The sequence below is a fragment of the Hippoglossus stenolepis genome, chromosome 14 (assembly GCF_022539355.2).
Source record: "Hippoglossus stenolepis isolate QCI-W04-F060 chromosome 14, HSTE1.2, whole genome shotgun sequence".
NCBI lineage: Eukaryota > Metazoa > Chordata > Actinopteri > Pleuronectiformes > Pleuronectidae > Hippoglossus > Hippoglossus stenolepis.
The window spans coordinates 12619247-12640631 of record NC_061496.1 but is presented as its reverse complement, the minus strand read 5'-3'; the positions used below and the strand labels follow the sequence as shown (position 1 = coordinate 12640631).

The 21385-nt window shown below is 42.7% G+C and overlaps 1 protein-coding gene across 32 annotated transcripts in view; it reads right to left on the bottom strand.

Moving 5' to 3' along the window:
- Positions 1-21385, bottom strand: part of adgrl2a (adhesion G protein-coupled receptor L2a) — a 99800-nt gene that overhangs the window by 27062 nt on the left and 51353 nt on the right. For 21 of the 32 annotated variants that reach the window (XR_004698244.2, XR_004698243.2, XM_035176070.2 and 18 more), the window contains exons 4-7: positions 19117-19226; positions 17519-17578; positions 12610-12624; positions 10708-11508 (exon numbers count right to left, since the gene is read on the bottom strand). Coding sequence is in view for 30 of the 32 variants with exons in the window: in XM_035176070.2 (XP_035031961.1) it covers positions 10708-11508; positions 12610-12624; positions 17519-17578; positions 19117-19226 (986 nt within the window). In the remaining 2 variants the exon portion in view is untranslated. The remainder of the gene's footprint in view (positions 1-10707; positions 11509-12609; positions 12625-17518; positions 17579-19116; positions 19227-21385) is intronic. The other 11 variants (XM_035176060.2, XM_035176088.2, XM_035176083.2 and 8 more) reach the window with 2 other exon arrangements.

Sequence of the window (21385 nt, the reverse complement as noted above, 5' to 3'; positions counted from 1 at the left end):
TGGAATGCAATGCACATACTGAACGTAATCACATTTGAGTACTTTGATTTCCTCCATTAGGCTGCCTGTAGAGCATGCAGAGAATGTGAAGAGGTGCTGTTGCGCTGCTCGAGCGGAGCGCCGTCGCTCTCTGTGGCACAACGGCGAGTGAAAAACATCGAAGAGACGCCGCGACAAAGAGGGGAGCGAGTCAGAGGCAGGACAAGGGGAAATATATATAGATGTAGAGAAAGAGAGAGAGGGAAGGGGGGGAGGGAGATAAAGTAGATGCACACAAAGGAAACGACGACGGAAAAATTCAGGAACAAATGCGGCCGAGCTGCAGGAGGAGAAGACAGTTTCTGTCGTCCAGCGGATTGTGAGGGGAGAGGCTTCCACTGGATAATGGGTCAGGCAGATAGCACGCCCCCTCCCAACACACACACACACAGGCTACTATCACCGTAGGCCCCAAGGTGTGGATGAAAGGCTTCAGCACAGTTGAGCTGAAGGGAAATCGTCTTTGAGGCTGCCTGCTACCTGTGGCGAATTAGGCTCTATTGACCAGAGAAGATGACTCTGTGTTCTCCCTCCTGGTGGGGGCTATGGAGCTACACACACACACACACACACACACACACACACACCCACCCACCCACCCACCCACCCACCCACACACCCACACCCACACCCACAAGCAGGTGAGGTGGCATGAAGGTGTACACAGCTGACTGGCTGTTTTGACACCGAGCCGAAGGCAGATTTGGCTGGCTGGCTTCACCTCAGCTTCCTCTCGCCTCTCCTCCCCTACCTGCATTCTTTTACTCAACGGTGAAATCCTCGGCTGCTCGTGCTGTCACAGCGGTTGAGAGGAAACCTGTGCTTAGTGTCCTTTCTGCACCAGCATTTAGCAGGCTGGGAGAAATGCCCGTCTCTATTCTGCACCAATACCCTTTTATTGCGATAACCCTTGTTTTTTTGTCACGACTCACTGAGAGGACTCACAGAGGTGAAAGTAATCATCAAAGAGAAAAAAAACAAAAAACTTGCAAATTTCCCTCTCGCTCTGCTGTCTGAAAAGGAAACGAGTGTGTGTCGACAGAGTGAGTAAATTATTATCATTGCAGCTTTTTAAACATGTGGGTCAGAGTTGCTTGGCAAACTTCCAGAAGATTCCCAAGAAACTGCGAGGCCCTTTGTAGGTTTCCCGTTTCCAGAGTCTGAAAGATGATAGAGGATAAGACGGCAGCCTCGATGGGTGGGTAGTTTAGGATACAGACAGAAATAAAAATGAAAATCAATCAGCGTTTCGGCAGCGTGATATAAGATGAAGGGCTCGCGACTACAGCCAATAAATCAAAAAGGCATCTGCTGTGATCCGAGTACATTCCTTTAGCATGTCAACTAACAACTGTATCTTGTCTACACTCCTCCGTCAGGAGCGGCTGCTTGTCGTGGCTTGCCGGGGATGTCGAGCTCCGAGCTCCAGTTACAACATGTACGATGAAATTTCTTTGAAGTGTTTTTTTTTCTTTTTCTTGTTACCTGCCATCAGCGAAAACTGTGGAGGTAATTAATGTTCGACTCGGTTAATACATGGCAGGAACTAATGGGTTTTGGCTCTCCTGAAGCTTTGGAGGGGGATTGCCCCACAGCGAAATGGATGGTTTTGGCTTTGGGAAAGGGGCGTGTGGCGGATTTGCTGATCCAATGTCTGTGAGACAGGGGGAGAAACAAAATGGTGCTGGCATAGCTTAAAGTCGTGTGCACCATCACAGAGATACAGCTGTACATTAAACAGCTTCATTAACAAGGAACATTATGAAAAGGACATAAGTAGAAGGGCTAGAATAATCCTGTGGGGAGGTTTCATTTCATGTTTGTGATGCTAGCTAATCCTCTTTCCTGTGTGAAAAAGAGGCTAATGTGAATGTGGGCTACGCTTCCCGAAGAGATCCGCGCATAAACAATGCGGCGTCTCTCTGACCACTGCTGTTCCTGTGCACGTAGCGCGTCAGACCGTAATCCTGCCAGCAACACAATAATCTTATTACTTATATGACATAGCTTGGTTTAATTTAATCCAATGAAAGCTGGTGAGGAATTAACCCGCAGGTATTAAACGGGACACTCCTCTCGGCTGGTCACTTCCTCACATAGATGTCTAAATGGATACGTTTATATTCTGAGTCAAGGCGGCGACGTGATGTGTTGCCACTGGCGCTGCTGCAGTGTTTTCCATACCTTTTGTGATGCATAACACGGACCAGATCTTTCTGTTCTCCGCTGTGGAAACACACATCTGTGCAATATTCCTTTGATTATGACAAAAGGAGCAAATCCCAAGTTCGGGGCTATATAGGACAGGCGCCTTGATTATTATGTCTCGGCTGCACTCAGCCCAAGGGGAGCCTTCAATTAGCTGTCACAGAGTGTGAGCGCATGCGGTGCTACTCTCCAAAGTACCCCCCCTCCAAATAGTCAGGACAGACTTATTCATAACCCGTTTGTGTGATTTGACGCCCACACGTTGTTGCACTTGGCTGTATCTCTGTGGTTCTGTTATTACCATTGGGGGTTAGGGGTCTGGGATTGATGACAGACAATGAGACAGGAATCCAGGAGAGGATCGCGCCTTTTCGAGTGTTGTCAGAGCATATGCATACATGTACGCATTCACACACAAACACACACACACACACACACACACACACACACACACACACACACACACACACACACACACACACACACACACACACACACACACACACACACACACACACACACACACGACATCAGCGCTCTCAGGTGAAGCCCAGATGAGCCCTTACCAGGACTCAGCAGTCATGCCACGGTGACAAATGAATACTGACAGCGTGTGTGTCTTTTATATTATGCTTAATAGCTTCACTTTTAGTCGGCACCGCATGGCTGTTCATCAGGGTAATGTTTCAAACACATTATCAGGTGCTGTTGAGTGAAGGAGGAAAAATGGGAAGGCAACATGCATTTAGCATTTATTTCAGCTAATTTGCCACATGAAAAGTTAAAATGATCATTAGATCTCCCTCATCCCCTCCCCTGTCATGTAATAAGCTCATGGTGATGTGAAACAAGGCCGTTCAGGAGATCCACCTATTAGCTCCATTTTTGTGGGGACACTTATTTTGTGATAAGATTGAAGAAAGTCTTTTTGTACACTTTTATTTCTTTTTCACCAAAATTTGCAGGGACATAATGTTCAACGTCATAAATGCTGCGAAAACTGAGGCGCTGTCTTGCCACATTAGCGTGTTCACCCTGGTGTCTTTTTTCCATCACCGACGAAATCCTGTGTCTACTGTCTACTGTAGGAGTAAATGCCGGTTGAACCCATTCCCATTGCAGACAAAAAACAGATGTTACCGAGTGTTAGTGTTTTTTTTTTTGACCAGTTGAAAAATGGTCTTTACGTGTGAATCCTGGGTGGTTTTCTCCTCCTAATGGAGAAGCCAACGTTAAAAAGTCGATGGAAGTCTGAACAACTCAAAAGTCTGTTTCTGCCATTAGGAACAGTGTTTGTGTGGGGACTTTGAGAATATAGTGGGTGGACAGTAAATGAATAACCCACGGGTTTTCAAGTCGTTCAGCCGAGTGTAGATTAATTGAAATAAGGTGTTGAAACTGTGAAAGAAACTCAAAGGGTAAATTATTCCCTGTGCTAATGCTGCCACTGAAATATCGGCGTTTCAAACGTGCACTCGCTCAGTCCTCCCTCGGTGCAGCCGCGCTGATGGAAGTGGAGCTGTTCTTGGGTATGAAATAGTGTGATGATTTATAATACATTTGTGATGCATTTTGATATCTACCAATAATAACAATAATACACAAAGGAAATTGGATTACACGTCTTTCGCTCCGTGCTGCATTTGTTGCCGTGGAGGGGGGGAGCATGGCGTGTGATTGCTTGTGCATCAGCAGTAAATATGAAGAAAGCTGAGAGAAAATTCGTATAATTTCCCACGAGTCATGTCCTTGTGAGGGTGTGTACAGTGCATGTCCATGTCGTGGGGAACAGAACCTAATAGCTGGATTATGTTATTTACTGCTCTGTCCAATATTTCTCTTTCCCACAGCACAAACACATTGATTCACATGGGCGCAGGCAGGCAGTCAGTCAGTCTCCCACACATACGCATGCGAGCGCACACATTCCTTATAAACACATGTACACATTCATATACACCCTCACACACAAAATGACACCAAAGTATAGAGAACAGACACAGCAGCTGCCAGACACCAGCCTTGAGTTTTTCCCCCTCTTCTTCTCCTCGCAGCTCTCTCGGTACAGTACGTGCCTCAAATTTCAAGCATTAACTCTTAAGTGTGCCAAGCGGACTGATATTTAATGCTGCGCACACAGGAGGGTGTCTATTTCAGGGCTGTTCCTACACACTTGCACACAGATTTACATCCGCTGGGCTGCGAATGCACACATTAACACAGCAGCGCGGTACGAAAAGTCCCGCAAACCTGCACGTATGCAGATTAGGGGAACACACACATACGTGGACGCAAAAATCAGCCCTCGGTAAAAGAAATCTCCTCTAGGAAGTGTGTCAGGGAGTGATGGGGGGGGGGATGAGTAATAATTCTTTTAAATATGCCTTGTTTCACAGACGGACTGTAATCAAACAAGAGGCTGTGGATCCCTTTGGCTATGGGGCTCAGCGTAACCATAATCGCACACCCTCCTCTCGCTTTCATGTCAAACATCTCTTTGTGACATCCTAAATCATAACCTCGGGTTTTTGCTGTTGCCCACATACTTTGTCAGCAGATCATTGGGACACGCCGTGCACTCTCGTTTAACATCAGAGGGTGAGACGTTCCGGGAGAAGTGGTAACTGGCAGCTCGGGACTGTGAGAAATCATTATCCTGAGGTGTGTTTTTGGATAAGGGTTGAAACCCCCCCCCTTCCGACCTGGCTGGCAACAACTGGCTGTCGTGTCTCCACGATGTTCGGCGCTGGAGGAGCGGCAGAGATCACGATCGGATTTCTGAGGAAACAGGTGACCCCCCCGACCTCATGTGCCGAGTAGCCTTTATTGCCACCAGACACCGGGGTGGTTAGGTATTATCCTACGATGTAATATCACAGACACTGTGAACAAGACTGTAAATCCCCATCGTGGGATTTCCCCCCCCTTTTTATCGCCCCAGTTAAATTCACCCCCGATATCGTAACCGAGAACGAGACCAGTGGGTCACGGTGTAGACGGCATAACGTCACACTATGTCATAAAATGGTGGTTAAAAAAGCTACAGGGGAGGAATGAAGAATAGAAGCTGGCATATAGGGAGATACAAGTCCAGCAGTAAAGACGGAGGCCGTTTGCTGAACATACGCTTGCCAATAGTGTCCTAACGACTCAAAAAGACAAAGATTTACGGACAAATTTAAGTGCTATAAAAATATAAGGAACTTGTTGAATTAGCCTGTTCCTGCTACCACCACCACACAGGTCGGCCACAAGTTAAGCTCATTTTAGAGGATGTTTACATCCAGTCTCAGCTGTTTGCTGCAGATTGTTGGTTGACGACAGCTTAAATCTGGTGAAAACGTGAGAAAGAACCAGAAAAAACTTTAACTGATGTATTTTAAATGCGAAGAAATTCCATTACTTCTGCTGCTTCTGCAAGAAACGCCACCTTTCAAGAAGCCTGGCTCAATCCAGAGCAATTTAAGACAAAATTGAATTTAAGACTAACCCCAATTTCTTTTTATCAGGATTTGCAGTGTAACAATATCCTGTAAATATAAACATTGTTATCTACCAATCTGCTCCAGCACTGAACTAATGTTTCTATGTTGTGTGTGATCCCCTGATTGTCATGTGCGTGATGGTCATCTGTCACTGTGTGTGTGTGTGTGTGTGTGTGTGTGTGTGTGTGTGTGTGTGTGTGTGTGTGTGTGTGTGTGTGTGTGTGTGTGTGTGTGTGTGTGTGTGTGTGTGTTTACAGTTTCCCAAAGGCACAGCGAAGGATTTACTTAAATCCTGTCATTTAGTGCACGCCGCTCTCATCGGGCATGATTTGAACAGTCTGACCAGGACTTAAGCCGGAAAGAAGCCAAACAGACGCATATACGGGTATGTGCGCACGTATCCAGATGTAAGACCCAGCTCACGGATGATCGCGGAGGAGGAGGAGGCGAACTGAGGAGAACAATGAGTCTACGGGCAGAAGGAGGGAAGGAGGGAAGATAGGAAAAAAGAGAGAGTGACCGAAGAGAGAAAAGGCTGCAATAGAGAGATAATGAAAGAGAGAGATGGAGGCAGACAGGGAAGGAAACAGCAAGAACAAGAATATGACAGGGGGACCGAAAAACAAAAACAAAGAAGGTGATTTTCCACATCAATACACTCTGCTTTCACACCGTTGTCCACTTGGGCAGCTGACAGAGGAACGGAGAGAGGGAAAAAGAGAGAAAGAAAAGGGGGGGCTTCTGTCAAGGCAAACAAACAAATTGGCCGTTTTTAACAGATCCTGATCCGTTCTCCTGTGCCACTGTCACACATGTAGCAGCCAGACGTCTGAGCCATTTTACCACCTGAGATGGCTGTGAAAGCTGTTGTCGTTAAAAGTATCCATATCTGTGTGTGTGTGTGTGTGTGTGTGTGTGTGTGTGTGCGTGCGTGCGTGCGTGCGTGCGTGCGTGCGTGCGTGTGTCCCTTTTCACTCTAAATGTTGCCGTGCACAAGTTGACCTCTATATAGGCCCCGCAGAAGACGGGGAATGAATCATGGTGGCGCTTATTCGAGAGTTGTATATTCATCAGACTATAAGAGGGAGCCTCTCTGGGGCGGCTGCTAATGCATGTGACTCACAAGCGTCGGTAACAGCTGAGCATTTTTGCATTGTAAAGCACTTTCCGAACACGCAGCTACCGGGCATTGTTTTGACCACATGCAGAGTTGTGTAAGCTAATTGGCACGCCGCGTCACCGGGCCGCAACTTATAATTTCAAACAAATTGGGTCATTCCCTCCCTTACGATCCCCACATGCAAATGTATAATTTGAGGGTGCAGCAAAGATTGAAACTGTATGCAAATGTATTGACATTTGAACAATTAAAGAGGAGGTCTTGATTTGTGTGGGTGTTAACTGCAGCACTGGGGGCTTTTATACGGAAGTGATTCAGAATCTAATTTTGCAACGAGGGATGAATAAAAGGTTTCCAGGGCTCACCTGTGTCCCATCGTTCTGTTTGTGCATACTTCTGGTAAAAAATAGCTTTTGATATGCTTACTCAGTGGTTTGAGACCACATTTCAGAGCCTGGCGTGAATAAATGGTCCATAGAAATGGGTGCATAATGGGTTTTGTCTGGGTATACCTCATTTAAATCAATTTAATCATCTCATTTACAATATGCGACAAAGGAATATGTCTTTCTATTAGATCCTATATGCAAAAGGGAAAGCAGGCATGAAGCCATGGTTAAATGAGTGGATTATTGCGCTGTTGGTCAAAGCCCAGCGAGGGACTTACTGACCCATTTAATGTCCACTTCCAGTGAAGCCGCTTGTTGGATGTGACCCCATCTACTCCCCCATAATCCTACAAGAGATGATCTTGCCTCGACACGAGCGACGTTATTGGACTTGACAAGTACCCAACTGTCTGCCACACAGGGTCTGAACATCACTTTGATGTGATTGAATTTCATGACGGAGCGAATCATGTGACAGACATCTTTGTGCATTTGCTAAATCTGGAAAAGGAGGAAGTAGGAAGTGCAGTGCACGATAGCAAATACACACAGTGTCAACCTTGCTCCCCACGAAGACACATCCTCTGTGCGTGCTCTGAAATTATCTTGAAGAGGAAAATTCAGCGTTCAAATGCAAAACCTGAAGATCGTCTGGCTTTTCTTTTGAAGAAAAAAGCCAAACAATTAGCACAGCTCGAGCATCTACATTAATAATCACCCATGCTGTGTTGTATTAACAATGCCTCCTGCATGCTAATGTGCTGGGCTTTCTCATGATGTGCTTACAATAATTTGAACAGAGCTGGAATGTTATTTTTCATTGCAAGTTTTCTTTCTGTCAGAACGCCGTTTAAAAACACGTACCTTCGACTGTTACCGCCACAGAGGCATTGTGACGGCTCGGTTTAGTGCTTAGTGAAGCAGACATGGAGATATTGCAGAGAGGGCGTCCAGTGACAGCCAGAAAAAAGTGCCATCATTTATGTGCCAACATCAGCCGTGTGGGAGGACAAGTTTATTGACATCTTGATGATCGTCTTGGACCATTCCCCCTTCGACACATCAACTGCATCTCAACATACATTAGTCAGCGGCGGGGCCAGACTCATGTCTCCTTTGTCACGAAAAGAAAACTGATTCCGTATTGACCATAAAATAAAGATGTGTGAATACGGGAGCAAATAGAGCAGAGTTTAGTGCTGGGACTAAATACTAGTAACTATGTTTTTGCTCTGTTCAAAATGATTAAAAGGTATTATAATTTCCAAAAGCAACATTCTTTGATGTTCATGTTATTGCACCAAATCATCAAATACACTACCGCTTCTACACCAACACTAGCCGGTATACACCAGGGCCAACGTTAGCAGGTATACACAGGGTATACGAGGGTAATCGCAGGCATCTTTTTCAGCGGGTAATTTGCCATTGCCAGTGGAGGAGTTTACTTCCCTGTTTCCCCGGTGCAAAACAGAAGCTCTCCCACCTCGCCGTCTTGACAAATTGCCACGTTCACCCGGGTGTCGTGTTTCCATCAGTGCTGATTGGAGGTGATAAAAAACTGTGTCTACTGCAGAGTCATTTGACCCGGGAGTAAATGCTGATTGTATCCATTCCCATTGCAGACAAAAGACAGATGTTAGTGGGTGCTAGTGGTTTTTTTGACCAGTGAAAATGGGTTAGTGCAGTGTGAAGTTAGCGTTAGGTTCTCTGAAACACGTCCGCCAAGTCGGAAGTTGATCCGATGAGTAGTTTTTGAGATTCTCTTAGGACAGACATATTTCTGGATTCATTAGTAGGATACTCTACAGGAAGTGTAGTGGGTTCCTTTGGGTGCTTGGGGGGGTCTGATTGTGAGGATCAACAATGTAAAGCATGTTTCTCCTGCACACATGCACACAGGCACAACACACAACAATAACATGAATGCCGTCTCATTTCAGGGTAAAGCCTCTGATTTCGCTATCGGTAATCAGCGTCCATTCAACAGCTGAATAAATCAATTGAGCGTGCAGCCAATCTATGCGAAGCTTATTCCAAGAATCCATAACTATCCAAGCTGAAAAAATAAAAGGTGTTGTGGAGGCTGCTGCTTGACTGCTGGGTAATCAATTTACTGTATGGAAAAATATAATGGCATGCAAAGACATGCTTAGATATATTTTTATTAGAGAGCAGAAATGGGTAATATTATGACAATTTTACAGCAGCTGTCTGCAAATTCAAAGTGCTGGTTACAAATCAGCTCATTTGAAATTCTCGGCACAAGTGAATGAAATTATTTTTTGGACATGACTAAAATAAGGACGTTATCAGACTGTGGCATATTCCTGAGCTGTTCTAAATTAACTTGTTACATGCAAATATTTAATTTAAAAAATGGCCTAACTTCAAAGATGTTATTCAGAGTTGGAAAAATAAAAAATAAAATGTTTTTTAATCTTGTTTCTCATGGTTGTTACAGGATTTTACTCAGTGCCCCCTGCATCTTAATGCTGCTTTCAGATCTGGACTGCGTTCTTTGTTAATGTCAAGCTCGCCGTGGTCGGGCTAGATTGATGAGGCTCCACTGGATTTAGCCACCATCACCCATACGTGCCCCATCAATAAGAGATTGGACTTGCAAACACATGAACAAATATTGAGCTCTTGGATAATCTGCGAAAAGTTGCTTGACCTCCGTGGCTCATTACTGACTGCGTTGGACATTACGTGGACTTAAAGTCTGGGTGTGGAGGGGATTAGGGTAATTACTGTTATTATAGTCTCAGCGTAAGGACTATAGCAAGCCTAGGCTAGCCTCCCCTCAGCTCTTGACAGCTAAATTAAAAACATAGTGTATGTTTTTAATGATATGACCCAGGGTGATTGATTCATCTCCCTTGTGTCTCTCATCTCTTTTGCTCTCAGACAGAACTTTAAATCCTGACAATCCTCCCATAGAGTGTGAAATATTTATTTTAATGGCCGATGGAGATTTGGAGCTTCAGCGTCACTGGGAGAATGATCTAACCTTGCCCCAGGCGAGACTTTGCACCTGTCCAGGCATGTATGTTTCCCGGGGTGAGAGTACACCTCTCTCTCCCGGTCTTACACTCTTAAAAAAGGCGATATGCTAGCAGGGCTCCCTCAAGCCTTAGCACCAGGGACTAAGGGATCACCCAGTAGGCAAACCTCACCAAATCCCTGTGATACTGATCCCTTATGATATGGAAACTGCCTTTGAGGTGTTGTTTACCACACAGTTCCCCCCTGAGATGATTTCCTACACTCCAAAGCTTTCGTAACATATCTAGCACATATTAGATTCTAAATTAAAAATCAGTCAGCTGTGACACTTGATACATAGATGGGGAATACCAAAAGAATATCAAAGTGCACTTGACAGTGACTAAAATCTCGATTTCAGCAGTGCAATCTAACCATTATTATCTGCAGGAGAAATGACTGGGGGCTGGGTACTTACCATGTGCTGGATCAGGTGAGCCAAACTCCAGATTGTACCTCAGGATGTAAAAATTATTCCACACATAGAGCTGGTTATCTCGCGGATTATAATCCACAGCTGCAATGTACTGGTACTGGTTGGGAAAGTGGATATCAACGTATTCCCCACGGTTCTGTTTGGTGTTGTAAATGTAGTCGATCAGGCTCTTGCTGACCTCGCTCTCATTGTCTTCATAGGTGGAGCGGACCACGTACAGTACTCCACAAACCATGAAGGCATTGGAGGCTGAGCGTTTATCATAGGCCGTGTCCCAGGTAGCCTCGAAACGTAATGTGTAGGGGTTCAGCTGGCTGATCACCATCATGCCGTTGTTCTGCTCCGTGGCGTAGATCACCCACAGCCCGTTCTCGTCGACCGCCAGATCAATGTCAGTTTTGCCGCCCCACTTGTAAGGCGACGTGTCGTGGTAGTTTGCGTTGTTGATGATCGCCTCGCCGCTTTTGATACGAGTTCGCAGGTCAAACTTCACGATGTTGCGCGTACGTTCCTTGTTGAAAAACACTGCGCCGTCGTAGACCACAAACCCGGTCCCATCCACCCGGTGGGGCAGCTTGTAGGTGATGGTTTGCCGGGCGTTTTGGAAGTCATCCAGGGAGGAATACTCAATGAGAGTGTCTGTCCTATAAGGAGTCCAAGGCATAAAGTAGATTTTGTCGCCGGCTTGCAGCGGGTCTTTGCACCAGGCGCCGGCTTGTTGCTCCGCTTCAAATAGAAAGGAAGGCTCACCGACAGCTTTCAGAGTCCCAGGACAAATAAAAACTGGTAATGGGAGAAGAGTAGAATAAAAAAAAAAAAACAGGCACAGGTTAACAGGTGAAATATAACACTATATAAAACTATATATGATATCAATAAAATGTCTAATGTCTTCATTTTATTTTTACAGGTTGTCCAAGAGGAGTGGGGACAAACACACATGGAAGAGTGGCCAAATCGACTAACAGCTATAGCCAATATTCACAAGCAGTGTACGGATTTTGGTTTTGTGCATAGAAAGAAAAAAAGAAACAGGAAAGTTAATTAAGCATAATGTTTAAATATATAAAGTAGTCTGAAAAAAAGAAGCTTGGCCTCATTGGCATTTACTGTTGGGAATAGAACACAAATGAGGGGAAATAGAACAGAAACAAAACTTAACCAAACAATTGGCTAAAGTCACACGGCAACAGACGGGAGAGGTTATGAGAGAGCAGGAGTCGGCAGAGTCTGCAAAATGCCTGTGTGCACCTAGACGTGTCTCGGTCGCACCACCTTTGCTACGGTATATACCTGAGAGGGTTGTCATTACAAAGTGGTGCAGATGTCACAACCATTAAAATTAAAGAGTAAAAGAAAAAAAACTTTCATTAGGGGTCTCTTGGTGTTTGGGCTTTGAGGCATAGGAGGCATAAGAATCAACAGAGGAAAGCAGCAAGTGGTCAGGTGAGAATAATGGGGAGAAGAGTGAGAGAGAGGGGGGCTTGGACAGCGAAGGGATAGTAGAAAAAGCAATAGCTTGGGAAAAAGGGGCCAAGAAACACTGTTACCATGACATGCTATGGAAAAGGGTTGGGAAGCCAGGCAATAGGAGATTCTGCTGAGTAGAGAAAGCACCCGGGGAGAATGAGGAGAGGAAGCCCCTATGGACTGCAGCCAATATACCCCCATTTACATCTTTTGGCTGCCTTTTGACTGTCTTTTTTTTATGGCCAGCCTTACTTCGCTTGTCGTACAACACTAGCCATCAATATTACAGTTAGGGGGGGATTGTACAGGTAACGTCTGCGATGGGATTGTAGGGGCCACCATGGGAAAATAGGTAGTTTACAACCAGATGCCACAAAACAAGGAGCTAGGGTTTGGATCGTGTCTGTTATTTACCTTTTTGCTCCACTTCTATTTTAAGCGTTGGAAGAGAGAATGAAAGGGGTGCAAGGGGGAAAAAAAGAGGTTAATATGAATTAACTGTCATCGCTATGCTTACACATGCAGAAACATGTTATGAGACATGGACAAAGACAGGTACACCTATTCAGAGAGAAGGAGGAAAACAGAGAAAGTTGACACACGGCTGCCAGGGTCCTGTTTAAGAAAAATGGTTTGATCAGTAGATTGAGAATGGTGACAGATGGTTTATAGCCCAGTGGTGGGTGGATTTATTTTTAATTTGAACTAATTAACTATGTTCTATTAGTGATGCACAACTTCAGTCAGGTTCGACATCGGACTTTCACAGGTAAAGGATAATATTTAATACACAAGATATCAATTCTGTGGATTCATGTAGGAAATTATATCCATTTAGTTATAAATGTGTTAAAAATCATGAGTATATAAACATTAAGAGAACCAAGGCTCATCCTGTGAATATTACAGGAGAACGTTTTGATTTACTTCATAATTTCAATATGAGCTGGGTGATATGGCCAAATTATTATTATATCAAGATAAAAATTTAAAATCTAGCGATATCAAAAATTACGGCTGTAATTATGACGATAAATGTCACATTATTATTTCTTTTATGTTTAAAGACAGATTTTTGATCCTGAGTGAATGTTGTGTTTTTTTACTTTTCTTAATGAGCAGAAACTCACAGATAAATCTGAGGTGGATCAATTATGTGCAAAATACATAAGCAAGATATTCATATATATTGGAATTAAGTTATATTTCTATTTATGAAAATTATATTGTGATAATTATTAATAGCATTTTTATTGTCAATGATGTATGTTGAATATATTTCATATAATATTTAATTCTGCATGACCCTGGTTTGGTTGGAAGGTCAAACCAAGTAGCATCTAAACTGTGATCTCTATAAATCTACCCACCACTTTAAACCAGGTAAAAAGCTGTAAAAGAATAATAAAATGTAAAAAATAAAGACAGTTGTATTTTTTTTCTTTTTGAAAAGTAAAATTAAATTAAAAGTAGTTGCTTCATTTTTCAGTGTAGATGAATATCTATTAAAATTAAAATAATAAAATCATTTAAAAATATATTCGTATACAATAAACATTCCATTTAATATTATGCACCCATATGACACCTGACTAATGACAAGATGCTGCAAAGTACCAATCTGACTTAACCTTACGTACAAACCAATGCTGGCCTCTAGCAAGTAATCAATGTAAATCACTGGTGCAAAATACATTAATATAAACTATGTGCACTCACTGTTGAAAGATGTATTTAATTCCATATTCCACAACACTGTGTTTCATTTGTTCAGCTATTTTGTGCTTTGTAATGCAAATCCACTATGATTTAGCCAACAGGTGCACATTGAAACAAGGCCCTCTGAAGAAGCTACACTCAAGAATCATTACCCGGCCTCACAATTAGTCACTGGCTACAGTATAAATCATATCTTAAGACTAAAATAAAACATCATTGCATGAAAAGCAACATCTTATGTTTGAACTACAACAATAAGACTGCAACATTTCTTAAGAAAATTATTTAAGACAAGTCTACACAGATGCAATAAATATTCTTCAGAACAGACGTGTTTCTCAGGGTGGTCTGAAGCCCAGGTCAGAAAATCGACTTTACAAAACAATTCAACTCTACTGCTTGATGTTCACTCAGCAAGTTATTGACTGAGTGTGAAAGAAGACGAGTATTACATAAAAATAACTGCAGTGATTCAACTGTACTTCTTCTCACTCTTTGCAGAGAAAAGCTTGGGAAATATATTATTGCAAAAAGAATTGAACTGCTTTTTTAGACAGTTATGAAAAATGTTTTACTTAAAAGAAATTCTACAAATGTGGACTGATTTGGAGACTTTGCTGTTGGACATCACTATATTTGAGACGTATACTCTCAACAATGCAATATTTTAGTAGAGAGTAGAGACTATATACAGTAGTCCTCCCTCATAGGTTGAAATACAAAATGTAGCCTACACATTTTGGGCCAGTTTGCAGCATGAGATAATTGGAGCAATCTTAAATTAGGTTCCTCTTGAATCCTGCAACCCTCAAGTTCCAATTAGTGCGGGTTCATATGAGACTTTGGATCTGCGGTAACTGATGAATCTGACGTAGGCTTCAGTGGAAAAAAAGAGTTTCAATGGGATCCATGAAAAAAACATTTCGCCATTCTGTCTTGCAGCTAACTAAGAGATCAAACGAGGATAGGAAGCAAACAAATTAACAACAGTTGAGTCAGAGGCTGCCTCGGCAGAGGAGCCGAGGAGAGGTCAGAGAGAAGAGGGTGTGAAGCAAATCTGGAAAGAAAAGGAGAACACATGACAGAAAACCTGATGACGTTAGTGGAAATATAAGAAATGAAATAGCAATCAGTGTGATCAGAAATCGGTCACTGGGTGAAGAGAGAGAGTCAGAAAGCCGAGGAGGTTTCCTGCAGATTGCACAGGGGGAAGGGAAGAGAGTCAGACACTTTCAATATAAGCAACATACAAACAAACAGATACGACACAACCCAACCAAGACTAACCGCCGACACCATAAACTTTTCCCACCAAACTGACTTTCTAGAGCAGTGGTTCTCAACCTGGGGTCCCACAGGTGGTCACAGGATAATTACTGAGGGTTGTCAGATGCTTGTGGAGAAAAATATAAACATTTTTAAACTGGTGGAACACTTCTACATCAAATCGTACTGGGGATATAATTTGTCTTATAATAGCTTTTATTGTTTAAGAAGACAAAGTGCGAGTGCGTGTGAGTTTCTACTTGGACACAAAAAAGCCTTTGATTTTGGCACTTTTGTGCCACCATATTGTCTAAACCAAGCAGCCATGACTTGGGGCAAGAGGTTACGTCTCCAGGTGGGTCATGTCAAAGTTCAACAGCAGACTCTCTGCATCATTATCATCACAAATAAATATTTTTTTATCGAAAACAAAACCTCATCTCTCTCTCTCTCTCTCTCTCTCTCTCTCTCTCTCTCTCTCTCTCTCTCTCTCTCTCTCTCTCTCTCTCTCTCTCTCTCTCTCTCTCCCAATGCACTGATGTCTCCTCTCTGTCTGTGGTTTGGCCACAATGGGGGAAATGGAATTAGGGCCAAAAGTTCTATTTAAAAACCATGAAGAACAAGAACACTGAAAAACCGAACTAAGTGATGTGTTCAGTCTGTCTGTCTTTCTGTCCGTCTGTCTGTTTCTCTTTCTTTCTGTCTGTTTGTCTCTCTCTCTCTCTTTCTTTCCGTCTGTCTCTCTTTTCGTCTGTCTGTCTGTCCATTTCTCAGCTCTGTTTCAGTAATATGTACAGTGCCACACCTGCACCCCCTAATTTAGCTCATACTCATTTCACAACACAAACACCCACATGCTCAGCTGTAATAAAATGCCAAAATATTTAGATAGAAAAAAGCACGAAACCACTCTCCAGCATCCGCTGGGACATGTGGCTAAAGAGATGCAGACAGTTTATGAGCAATAAATGTGTTTAAAACTGGGTCGTGACTGGAAGAGGATGAGAACCACTGCTCTAGGAAGTTACTGCTTTCTACAAAATATTTCTAATCTAGTTATCCAGGCTGTTAATGAGATGTTGCATCGCTATATGGTTGAATGTGTACTGTCAACTAGAGACTTAGTTTGTGACTCCTCTGTTAAAGCTATGCATCATGTAAACTACACTGAATAAAAAGAGGGGATGAAAGTGAAAACAAAAACACCACAGGGGACCCAAAACTCATGCGATTACAGCTTAACTTTAATTTTTATAATCTGGCCATCGCTATCACAAGGAGCTGAGGGTTTACTGGAGCTAGCATGTGATAAAAAATGAAAATATTATCATTGATGGGCTCACTGGCACTATTCTACAGATTTACAATGGTAGAATAGGGATGGTTACTTTTAACATTTTCCCCATCACAAACAGCTTTCACAGAGACGGCTTAATAAAGACACATCATGGATTTTATGTTGCCTCATTCAAAAAAAAATTAAAATACTAGAGCCAATTCAGAGGTGACTCGGTGCCAAGGCAAAATTTACATCCTTGGCTGGAAAGTGAAGATAATGCTGCTAATGAGGGCAGTTCATGACAAGAACCAAATTACAAAGCCAAAAGGATGGAAATGGTGCAAATGTATTCAACTTGTTGCAAAGGCCACTTGCACAGAAGTGAAAAAACTAAAATTGCTTGTGTGATTATGCAAATGCTTAGACAATGGAATGCATTAATAAAATACCCCACTGCATTGAGTCGGTGGCATAAAACGCAACAGTTTTTCACATTATGTTATTAAACTGCTTTCTGTATTTCATGGGACAGACAGACTTTGAGGGGCAGTGGTTACAAGTCAAAATGAGGACACTGTCTGCGGCCCCGTCGTTGATCAGCTTAATGGGGATTTAATGCGTTTTCTTGCAAAACAAATTCTCAAGTCTTGTATCCCAGCAAATCCTGGGGATCCTAAGCTCCTGATCCACTGCAATGTTTTTAATCACAACGCTTGGTATTTGGCATATGATCTATTTCATGTGAAAACTAGAAAACTACGCTAAGATCTTTGCAATCCCGACAGAAAACTGCGGGGAGGGTTCGCTCTGGTGTGGAAAAACTCAGTAAATATTCCCTTATGGTGGCCTTTTTCTGTGTTTGTCTGACTCTACTAAATGATCCGGGTTGTATGCGTTTTATTTTGGGGGTAAGAGGAGACAGAGGATCGTTGGGAGGAAAACAACAAAACATGGAACTGGCCTATGAGTCTATCACACTTTACAACAGGGCTTGAGTGGGAAAGGCTAGACTGGGCTTGTGGTGGACTGGGTCAAACTGGGAGAACACCAAGCACTTACCGGGGCAGTTGCGATAGGATACATTCTGTGTTCTTGGTCCTATTCTGGTGGGGCATGGACCTTGAGAAGCAAAAAGATGGGGCTACAGACATGCATGTTTGAAACTGCTCAGAGTGAAGTGAGGACCTGTTTGGAATTGTTTTTTTTGTTAGACAGACTTTGCCAGAACTGGAAGTCCTTGGGCTGAAGATTTATTTTTTTGTCCACCACACTATGGCAGGCTCGACTGTCTCCTTGGTGCAAGATGGAGGCAAAAGATAATCATAGCACTGGGTGGACATGAGTGCACCTTGAGGCTAATCCCACTATTACAGTTTGAGGTAACACAGCAAGACACAGAATCAATACTTCACTTAACTATGACGCAAGTGTCCACAAAAAGAAAACAACAAGAAGAGTTAAAAAAAACAAGTAGTTGGGTGTTTCAGGTGGAAGCGACAGGATTTGGCTTTGCTCAGTGTGGAGGCTCATAATTACTGGTCCTCAAAGCCTTGGAGAGGTTAACCTTTAAGTTGAAATGAGTCTCAACAGCTAATGATGCTCTGATTCAACACTGAGGGTAGCAGTGTGGACAGGCATACTGGTAATGAGCTATGTATAAGTGATGTGTTAAAGTGCTGGGGCATAAAGGTGCACTATTTATATTTGGGCATATTTTTTCTTCAGAAGATTCAGAACTAAAATATGATGTTATCCTGATATCAATGTGCAAAATAACCCTTTTGAATCGACATACATGAGCTGCCAAATACTTAAAATCCTTCCCATCATTCCCACTCTAATTATTTCAGTTCCACCTGATTAGTGATTCTCGCAAATCATCTAATCCTCGCCATTAATCAGCCTGTAAAGGTTACATGGGGGAATTTCCTCCACAAATTGCAAATGAACATGGCAGCTTAAAGGACAAAGGGGAATTCTAATACAAAGGGCAAACCTAAAGATTGTTTGGAAGCTGAATGGCAATGAATATTTTAGCATCCACGCAGGAGACAAAATGTTAACACTATCTCTTTCAATGAAATATTACCGTGTTGACTTACGCGTGGAGCCATTCTGTTCGGTTACATAATGAAACATCTGTTAACACATTTCAACACCTGTTGTATTGGATGTACTGTATATTGAGCCATCAAGGTGAGGCTGTTGTTTTTTTTCTTTGCCTGATAGACTTCTCCAAGCAAGACTTAAGAGTAATGAACCACTCGCTTGCCATCGTGAGGAGTCAGCATGACTTCCTCTTCCCTCCCTATGTTCTGCTGCCTCATAACCAGCCTCGTTGATCCGCTGGAAACACGGGTGAGCACATCAATAATAAAAGCCGGTGTAGAAAAAAGGACCACAGGGTTTTACAGGTCATATTTCATGAAAAGTTCATGGTGTGACACAGATGGAAAAAGAGACGGTGGAAAATGGTGCTGGAAGGTGTTGCAGACGGAGGGAGCAGACTGTCTGGACAAGGCAGGGGGAAGAAGTCGGACAGGATATGATATGACACGAGAGATGGGGGGGTGGGGGGTGGAGGAGAGAAACTGGGGATGTGGAGGGGGGGTGGGGGAGGGAAAGTTCTCAACTCATGGCAGAGGGGTTGTACTTACTGTAGGGCACACACTCATACTGGACCTCCAGGTATTTGTAGGTCCCTGGGCAGGGGTCAGGGAAGACATCTGAACCCGTGATCACAATGCACTGGGTCCGATTGTTGCATCTGTCAAAAACAAAACAAGGAAACATTAACACATTTAACCACAAAACTCTTTTCGAGCAAATTGCGAAAATGCAGAAATGTCAAAACACTGTGTACTCGTGGAGTACAGACTCCTCAATAATGCAAAAACAAATGTTCTTAACTCGTGTTTAGACTTTGAAATATTCATATTCACCAACAAAGAAGTAAAAACCAAAAGAAAGGTGAACTGATGTCACCATTTAGCAGAGCTGTTTAGTCGACTACCAATACAGTCAGGGACAACTCAATCGCTTTTAACTCAGCTCTCTGCCTATTGGATCTTCTCAGCTATGCGTAAGGAGTAAAATAAGTCCTTTGTGCCCTGTACTAACCCTGTATTCTGTTTATCGTTTTGCAAGGGCTTAGATAATCTGTGTGAATGGAAGAATCCAAAAAGCCTGTGGAGGAATTTTTTGGTTCTCTTTGCGTTAATGCAATATGACCTGTCTCGTCGCTAACTGGCCGACATTCATTGGTTTCTGAATAAATCTTTCAGACATTCTGTTCTGCAACCTTGTTCATGCTAGTTTTTATCAAATTAAATCCGAACCAGCCTAGCACATGCGTGTGTGTGTTTACTTTTACTTTATCTTTGTGAGAACCATTTTGAGCATAGACCTTGTGGAGTGAGGACATTTTAGTCGGCCCCCACTAAGTAAGAAGTACAAGAATGTGTGTGAATTATTAGATATGCATAAACCATACAAACTAAGGCAACAAAATCAAACAAAGGAAAACTATAAAGCCTTTATTTATGTTGGATGACAACTGCATAGGGACCTCTTGTGACCCGACCCCCCCACATAAACAAAAGTTGGTGTGTTTCACTAAAATGTCCCAACATACTGATTTGAGTTTGCTCTTTCTCTGAGGGATCCACATGCTGAGTATCTAAATGTGCCACTTGAATTTGCACCCATCAAAGGTCTCAGTAATGGTCACCAGCCCAGCTTCTATAATATTTCTACCCAGAAAGGCAAGAAATACCATATCACTCTTCAAAGCACGTTTACAGTTTGAAATTTTCAGAATGAGCTCTGTGTGGAGCAAAATATGTTTAGTTCATAGTACAGTTGTCAGAGTCAGGTGGGATTAAGAAGAGAGAAGACTTTATGCTATTATAAGAACAAATATGCACGTTCTACTCCATTGCATTAACATTATGAGACAAGGTTCTTTTTTAACATTTGATTTCTCAAAGAATAATTTATAGATCTTGATGGGGGGAAAAAATCTGTCATGTTTAGCAGACTGATATGTATGAGTTTGGTGAATTTGGTGCAGATCCAAATAAAAATCTGGATCTAGTGAATTAAAATGTGATTTCATAAGGCGACTGTTGGGGCTTCACAGAGGTATGCCCTCTACTTAAAGCCATTCTAGTATTTTTTATGAAATTGACAATCCTATGTCTCTGCTGTTACGTACAAATATGTGCTTGTTTATCTTTTTAGCGGCCCCTTGCAGCTGTGTCAAAAGTTAATTCAGGTCCAGCCTCTAACATCTGGAGAGCAGACATTCTAATTGAGCCTGTGGGGTGCTCCGAGGCTCGGGGAATTGCAGGTGACCACCCTTTTGCTGTACTGAAATCATGATAATGACATCAATACTGCGAGAAAGCCGTATTTGCTACCGAGGGGACTTAAAATTCTATTGGCAATGCGAGGAGCCAGATCAATAACTGTGTTCTGCTGATTTAGCAGGGAGCAGAGATGATATTTGTTTCTTCTTATCGCAGGCCAGTGCACCCATTTACAGCAGATCATTGGAAAACGCATTACTGGTTGCACTGTATTGTGCTTTGGGTTTTGTCTTTGCTTTGGGCTGCTGAGTTAATCACTGCTCTGTGTCCAAACGTTATTAATATAAGATTATAGGTCGCACAGTGGAACACTCAGGACTTGGTTTCTCGTGAGGTGCATGGCATTGATCAGACACAAACAACCTGAAAACAACCACCATTTAGCTGCATACCATGAAGGAATGCTGTATATTATAGTTTACAGCACAAACATTTATTCAGTTTAACAAACTGCACCTGAATTCAAGTAAAAAAACAATGGCAGGAAATGGAATTATCCATTATTATTTCAATAACTACTACTCAGAAATTCATCTCCCTCCTCCTCCTGTTCTAT